The sequence below is a fragment of the Plutella xylostella genome, chromosome 6 (assembly GCF_932276165.1).
Source record: "Plutella xylostella chromosome 6, ilPluXylo3.1, whole genome shotgun sequence".
NCBI lineage: Eukaryota > Metazoa > Arthropoda > Insecta > Lepidoptera > Plutellidae > Plutella > Plutella xylostella.
The window spans coordinates 588,019-596,497 of NC_063986.1; the positions used below are offsets into that span (position 1 = coordinate 588,019).

Consider the following 8,479-nt stretch of genomic DNA (forward strand, 5'->3'; position numbering starts at 1 on the left):
TGTAGATATATCAGGTGTCCGATACCCATAACACAGGCTCTGCCTAGCTTGGGGTCAGATGGCCGTGTGTGAGATGTCCCCACATATTATTATTATTATATATTGTTTTTCTTTTTTTTACGTTATAATTTTATTAAAATTTGGTAAGTAATCTATTCAAAATATATTATTTTACAGGTCAAGATGGGACTATATTTGCTCAAAAACCACTAGACAGAGAAAAACGAGATACATACCGAATGACAGTTATAGCTGAGTTCAACAAAGGACTTATTTCGGGTGCTGGCATCTATCAGATTGTTATCCATGTAGAAGATGATAACGACAATCCTCCTGTATTTGACTCTCCATCTTACGAAGGCTCTATTATTGAGAACTCTAAAAAAGGGACATTGGTTAAAATGTCGGGAAAAGTCAGGGCTAAGGATGCTGACTTAGGACAAAATGCGCTGTTCATGTATACCTTATTTGGTGAAGGTCATGAGCAGTTTAGCGTCGATGAAAATACTGGGTCTGTTATGTTTATTGGTTACAAACTTGACCGAGAAGAAAAAAGCCTGTATCTTCTGAAAATAGTTGCCCGGGACAAGGGCGGTTTGAGTTCAGAAACAAAACTAACGATAACCATTGTAGATGAAAATGATAACAGTCCAAAATACTCACAAATTACTATACCTGTAGAAGAAAATATCACATTACTAGAGGTCAACGATAAAGCTACGATAAAAATATATCGAGAGAAAATAAATGAAAAGACTGGCATGGTGTCCAAAATTGAGGCGAAACCTAAAAACAAATTCTCAGTTATGGCAGATACTTATGGACCCTTATTCTCAGTCCCTGAAAATGTGGCAGTAGGATCCACAATATTAAAGCTCGATGCTTTGGATATGGATAGTAGCATTAATGGGCAAGTAAGATACGAATTTATGTCTGAAGTATTCATGCCTCCTCATGCTATGTCTGCAGAAGCTATGAATGTGAAGCGGTACTTTGTCATAAATGAAAGACATGGATACATAATTGTAGCGAGGTCTTTACCACCAGAGTCAGAGTTTAGACTGAATGTATCAGCTTTGGATGGTGGAGGACTAAGTGATAATTTATCAGTAAGAATTTTTGTGAAAGACGTCAATGATCATTTTCCAATGTTCAAAAAATCGTGGTACACGTTCAACGTTGAAGAGGCGCTCTATTCCAGAAAAGTTCTTGGAAAAATCGACGCTACCGATGCAGATTTTGGACAAAATGCGAATCTTACTTATTATATTCAACCTGATACCAAAGAATTACCATTTGAAATATCACCACAAAGTGGTGTATTTAGTGTTAATGGGGAGTTAGATAGAGAAAGAGAAGAGAAATACACGCTAACAGTGGTTGCCAAAGACAATGGTCCTGACAAAAAACTATCTTCGTCTGTAACAGTAGAAGTGCAAGTCTTGGATGTTAACGATAATGCTCCAAAGTTTTTTGCTTATGACGAACTCCAACAATGGAAACATCCTGAGGCAAATGAACATCAAAATCATAACTTTGAATCAGTTATGATGATGCCAATATATCGATCTAAAATAGAAGAAAATAGTCCAATCGGCACTACAGTAGGAAGAGTTTATGCTAATGATTCTGATTTTATTGGCAATGGAAATGGACTCATACTTTACAGCTTACCGCAAAGGAGAAATCATATGAATTTATTTACAATTGATTCCAAAGAAGGCATTATAACAACTGTTGGAAAACTAGATTATGAAACTCAATCCATTCATAACATCACAGTTGTCGCTTCAGACTTGGGGTCACCCAGCTTGAGTTCCACAGCAGTAGTAATTTTGTCTGTTACTGACTTACCTGATGAAGTTGAAGTGAAAGATAAACCAGTATTTATATCCAGATATTATGAACTAGAGATAGAGGAAAATGTTCATACACCTGTAGAACTAGTGACATTAAACCTGACAGAATATTATGAAAACTTCAAAATGAAATATTATATTTTAAATGAAAACGATCCAGCGGTTAAAAAAATGTTTGTGATAGATCCAAGAAATGGAACACTGTATCTTGTAAAGAGCCCGGATAGAGAAACGAAAGCTACGTATGAAATAGTTGTCAGGGCTGAAAGACAGAAGATAAGTCGTGAACTTCCACACATGATTTACCCAGTGTCTGACGACGTTTTGGAAGGCATGACAAAGTTTGATGTTAAAGTAATAGTAAGAATAAAGGATGTCAACGACAATGCACCTAAGTTCACTTCAGGGGGGAGGCCAATGGTTACTGCGATTCCTACCACAGCAGCATTCGGATATCAAGTTATTCAGTTACATGTATGTATCCTACATTTTCATACTATTAAACTCTCACGTCCTTTAATTAGTTAACATCATCTGAGATCAATAATTTTTTTTAGGCTACCGATTCAGATTTAGGTATCAATGCAGACATACGGTATCAGATCATCAACGATCAATCACAAAGGTTTGCCATCGATCCAATATCTGGTCAAGTCCGAGCAGTAGCATCTTTTGCTAGAGACGCTGGCAGAGTATTTGGTTTTGATGTCAAAGCTACGGACAAGAAAGGTGCTGACGACGGAAAATCTGCTATAGCCAATGTTTTCGTGAGTATCAACTGAACGTTGGTTGATGTTTTCTATAGAACTATAAAACAAGGTGAGTTTTAATCACGAACTTTACTCACATAATTTACAGGTTTACGTTTTGGATGACAATAATCAACTGGTGTTAGTTTTGGGTGGAAAGCCGATGGACGTAGAAATACACATGGAGAATATCACTAAGTCATTGGCTGATATCACAGGATATGATATCAGAGTCAGGAAACTAGAAGCCAATTCTAAAGCTGCCATGGAGGGATTAGCGTAAGATAATTAATTCATTTAAAATATAGGAAGACTGTATAAAGTTACAATAAAACTGTACCTATCTAATGCAATTTGTTTTTTTCTTTCAGAACCGATATGTACATTTACGCTGTTGACCCGATGTCTAATGCCATAATTGATATGGAAGTTCTGCAAAAGTAAGCTTATTTAAGTAAATTCATATGTTTTATGGTGTATTTTAAAAAAATAATATAAATTCACATATTTTTAAACCTATTTTACTTTTATTAGATCTCTGCTAAAACGAGAAGTGGATCTACGGCACGAGCTAAATGGCTTCAAAATATTAGAAGTTGGAGATACGACCATGGCCCAAGCCAGGAGTAGCAAGATGCTCAGTACTATGGAGATTAGCATAGTGGCTCTCGGCTGTATTGTGTTCATCGGAGCTTGCACTACCGCCATCTGCATATTGTGTGTGAGAAGAAGCAGAAGGTAATATATTTAGTACCTACATGCATCTACGATAATCTATAAATAAGTTTATCTTAGAAGGAAATGCAAAGCAGCTTCAAAGTTGAACAGAATTATACTTAATCCAACTGCAAACAGAGATTTTAAGTTTTTCACTAAGGTTTTCATTTCATCACTTTATGACTTTAGAGACGAAACATTAAAAGTTGATAATTCTATGATAACTTTGAAAGACTTTGATCTTTTAAACCATAAGACTTCATGCATGAACATTTTAATACATCTAATTTCATTTTAGCAACTTGGAAAGGTAAGAAGAAGCATTCTATTTTTATTTACTATTGCATTTCAGACATAATCATCACAAACGAAAGCATGCAACTCACTATTACATTTAGAAAAGGACTTTTTCGAGGGAGTTTCAAAGTTCTATTTTAGTTTACAAACGTAGTAATGCATGAGGCATGATAAATAATTCTTGTGATAGTTTTAAATTTATTTGTTACAATTTGTTATTAATTTTATATAGAATTAATTTATTAACTAATAAAAATATCTACCTAAGAACACAACATGTTTTTCGATCTATTGCCGCCTATTGCACTAGTAGATATCATAAATTGCACTACCCTCTATTTGACCGAAGTTCTTCATCTAAATGTTTTGAGTAGTAAATTGCACTGTCTTCCAAAAATGCACTATAAATACATTAAAATAATAACATTATTTGTCCCTCTTCTGTCACTGACTTTTCTGCTATCTTTTGCCCTAACAGAAATACCAACAAACCGTATTCTAAGCATCGCCTTAACACTTTCTCTACTGAGCACTTAGCGAAGTATGGAGGGTTGTTCCCATCTGGAGGAAACCAGTGTCAAGAACTGAACCAGTCATACAGCGAAGCGGACTCTTACATCGATGTGATAAACACTGTAGCAAAGAAGATATGCCCACATGGCAACACTGTTGAAGAGTTTGGAAAAGCTCATCAGAAATGTGTGAAGAACACCTTCCCAGGAGATGGTCATGCGTCAGATCCGTGTAGTAAGAAACACGAGAATCTGTGCATCAAATACAACCAAGTACAGAGACCGCTGCAAAAAAGGTGAGGTTTCGCTGTAATAAACCAAAAAATACTTTTGTAAATAAAATTAACTCTACTCGTATATTATACTAATATTCTTATTTAAGTTGTTGGCAAAGTCATTATTTAATATGAGTAATAGTATAAAATATCTTTATAACTAGTATCCTTATCATAATAATTATTAAGATGATGTTTTCGTATTTTTTATGATTGTAGGGAAAAACGTACAGCTTTCTGAAGGCATTGAACAAAACCAACTAAGTACCCAATACAACATCAATGCTTTTTCCATATGCCTCACATTGATATCACATTATCATTTACATCACATTTCACATGTCCACTCATCATGGATAAGTCATGTGTGTGGTGTGCAGTGAACGGTTCCTATTTAGTTGATAATAGCTACTAAGTATAATGAATATACTAAGTATAGTCAAGTATTAAGTCAAGCTTGAACAATCCAAAATTTTCGGATGCTTATAATATTGCATAAAATATTATTATGTATTACTGACATGAATGACGCATTGACTTTTACGTTACTTTTTAATTTTAATGGGAACTTTAGAAGTTTACTAAGACGACTGATATTAAAAAATATTTGTAAACTAATTCACATAAAAAAATATTACCTGCTTACATAATATATTATATTGTAAGTTTAGTAAAGTAAATAATAATATTGAATCAATGTTCCATACTTATGAGTCAAATATAACAACCAACTCTAATCCTACAAGTATCCATTGAAGATATCCAAACAACCACCATCTGGCAAAACGCGGTCGCCACATCCATCGTACCAATAGACAATAACACTAACATTGGGTTCACCGGGAGACTGACACGACTAACAGTAACATCTGACCACTGACGCTCATGCCGCGCGTGTAACACAGGAGAGGACAAGACACATCGATAACGTCAGTGAATTCCAGTGGGCAGGACTCCGGGATCGCCGAGCGCTGTCCCTGCGGCCACTCCAACGCGCACACCAGCGAGGATAGCAGCGGGTATGAGAAGTTGGTTTTCTTTTTTATTGTTTTCGGCCTTTTGTGTATTGCAATTCATTTGTTTTTTCTTGCTCTTTTGTTTTTTTAGATATTTTTTGTGCTTAGATGCTGCACCAAGTGATGAACGAAATGCAATTTTTGTGTAACATAGATGATCTTGTTTTTGCAAACATTCATATTTACATACCACTAGCTAACGGCAAAAGTAGCAATTCCCGCACGGCAATTCTTTCTGCATGCTTGCATGCTATGCTATTAAAAACTGTCAAAATCATAAACTATAAAAAGACATTTCAAATCCCCAGCTGCAGTTACGAAGACTCACTGAAGTCAAACAACAACCACCAAATAGAGATCCGTACGACGACGAAACCCTACCACCAGTCAGTGGAGAACATAGCCGACCACCGCTTCCACCGGCGAGCGTCCTTCAGCCACCAGCCTTTCGACCACAGGCGCTTCAACTTCGGAAGGCAATCGTTCTCAGAAAACATACAGAAGCACTTCCCCCCATTCGAGAGGATCGGCTCAGGGCCGCGAATGACCAGGCAGATATCTACTCCGAACGTATCCGTATTGTCCACACAGCCATATTTCTTGGGCAATAAGAAAGCGTTTAGGAGAAAAGAAGCGCTAAATGAGCCGATGATTGATTACGACCAGAGTGATGGAGATGACCATTTTGACGTGAGAATCAACAGGTTAGTATACATTTGAAAATAACTATGATAGGTATGCAATTATCTCGCATTTTCATCGATTCTCCAATGAAATTATCATCAACGAACACACTTTCACTGTTGAGTAAGAGACTTTTCAAAGGCGCACACAGCATTGTCATTGTTATGTCTCACCTTAGCACTTAGAAAGCTAGGTCATTTAAAGCTCATCCCCCCAAAGTTGAGGAGATCATATTCACACTTCTTCTGGTTCCCTACCTCTATACACAATTTACATCTATTCTTCAGTTTGTGTCTTCATTTCAGTTAAACCAATAAATTATGCGGTACTATACCTGTCGTCTTTTCTAACCAGAGCACCCTACCTTGTTTCCAGGCGAGCCAGCACGAAGCACAAGCGCGGCAAGTTGATGGAGCTGGGCGGGCAGGCCGCCGTGTTCGTGGCCACGCCCGCCGCCGCCGAGCTCATGCGGCGCCAGGGCAGCGAGCGGTTCATGTTCGCCAGGCCGTTATAGTAGCCTGGGGACCACTCTAGCTTGTGGTGAACCAGGATTCGAACCACGAGTCTATCTGTCAGTTTCACAGTTGAGAACGTCAAGATAAACTGTACAGTTTGAGTATGGAATGCAGCGCTGTAATTGGCTGAACTATCGTTGAGAAGGTCTTAAGTTCATGCTTATGTAGATTTACTCAAATGTGAAACTGAGCCGATGTCGTTGCGAGAGAGATCCGGTTCGTTCATTTTTTACACAGCTAGAGTAAACTCTTCGGAGTCTTTGTCAAGCAGCGTTTACACGATAAGAGTACGCACAAAACAATTGACTGTTGATACATACTTCATGTGATCCAAGCGCTCTGGGATAACAACAGGCAACTAGCCGATCGGATTATGCCCAACTTTCATACGAGCCGGCTAGGATTGGGCATATTCTTACCGTGTAAACTCTTGTTAGAGAAGAAAACGTAAAGTTAAGTGTAGAGGGCGCCACTAGCGATTAGAAGGTTTTTGGACAGTGCTGCCAAAGTTTCGCTAGTTATCATAGCGATTCGTCCATTGGAAATCTAGTTGTATACGTCCTCTTTTATACCAATTGTATTTATTCATGTATTTATAAACTTGTATTATATTGTATTTTGTTAATGTTAAGTTGGAGTTTTGTCTGATGTAATCTACTGTTTTCTTAAGAGATTTTATAGTTTACTTAAGTAAGGCAGACATATAATGTACTGTACAGTGTACATATAAACCATATTAGATCATCGAACCCTTTAGATTTTTCTAAGCAAAACACTATCGATTTTTAATGTGGTGAAAATTTGATAACCATTATATCCCACTGAATTAATGTTACGTACGTGTATGCAAATGTACCTCAATATACTCATAGTTTTGGTACGTCTCTAGAATGGTTGATAAATAAAAATCCATTATATTTTAATACAATCCAGTAATTTAATGAAATGTTTAAAAAGTAAAATAATGTTATAACTATTTCATTATAATTCAGGCAAAAAATATAAGTTAGCATTTTAAAATACTGACTAAGAATTTTCATGAACTTCAGATAAAATCTTTGTGCCATTGTAAACGAACACTAAATACTGTGTCTAAAAATATTCCGCCGTTTTTCCCTTTGTGTACTAATTAAGTAATTTTGTACTTTTATTTTGTAAATAGGCTAAACAATGTAAATATACTCGCTAGAGACGTAAGAAATAAAATACCTAGTTGTGCTCAATTATAGATTTTGGTTTTATTTTTAGAACCCTGCTATCCAATCTCGACAATTTTAATACAATTCAACTTTGATGCGCCATTAATAATGGAAATAATGCCTTTATAAGGTTTTCCCTTTCAAGACATAATGAGATCAGAAAAAAACTAAAAAAACAATAATAAAATTGTAACTCTCGGTATTTATGTATAATGGATAAGCGTCATAAGACATGCAATTAAACGTACATAACTACACACCAATCTTGTACAACACCATATTGCCCAAATATATAAAAGTATCAGAACATGCGGCGCGCTAGCAAACAACAAAATATGCCAATATTTGTAGCAATAGGCGGATAGGGAGAGGTTTCTAGATACAGTTCGTTCAACGAATGTTGTCCTTCAGGTTGTACCCATGTTATTACCTATTTCTCGTTCATTTATCATAATATATGTGTCTTTTTTAGAAAAAAGTAGGTAGGTACATGAAAAGTGAAGTGGTATTTACCTACAACATTCATATCCATGATATTTATTAATTGCAAGTATGGAGTAAGAGTAACAATGTATGATGCCCCAAAAGCAGAAAATATTTTAGCTCAAACACAAAACATAAGCAAAAACTTATTTGTTCCTTTACATTATAGAGAG

The 8,479-nt window shown here is 36.2% G+C and overlaps 1 protein-coding gene across 6 annotated transcripts in view; it reads left to right on the forward strand.

Moving 5' to 3' along the window:
* LOC105388727 (cadherin-89D) overlaps positions 1-7,852 on the forward strand; it is a 109,133-nt gene extending 101,281 nt beyond the window's left edge. Inside the window, exons 15-23 of one of the 6 annotated variants that reach the window (XM_048621909.1) lie at positions 178-2,333; positions 2,417-2,626; positions 2,718-2,887; positions 2,980-3,048; positions 3,143-3,346; positions 4,101-4,430; positions 5,315-5,437; positions 5,734-6,129; positions 6,485-7,852. In XM_048621909.1, coding sequence (XP_048477866.1) covers positions 178-2,333; positions 2,417-2,626; positions 2,718-2,887; positions 2,980-3,048; positions 3,143-3,346; positions 4,101-4,430; positions 5,315-5,437; positions 5,734-6,129; positions 6,485-6,623 — 3,797 coding nt within the window. In that variant the 3' untranslated portion in view covers positions 6,624-7,852. Of the gene's footprint in view, positions 1-177; positions 2,334-2,416; positions 2,627-2,717; positions 2,888-2,979; positions 3,049-3,142; positions 3,347-3,677; positions 3,979-4,100; positions 4,431-4,628; positions 4,745-5,314; positions 5,438-5,733; positions 6,130-6,484 lie in introns of those variants that run through there. The other 5 variants (XM_038119618.2, XM_048621910.1, XM_048621911.1 and 2 more) reach the window with 5 other exon arrangements.
* The last annotated feature ends 627 nt before the right edge of the window (positions 7,853-8,479 follow it).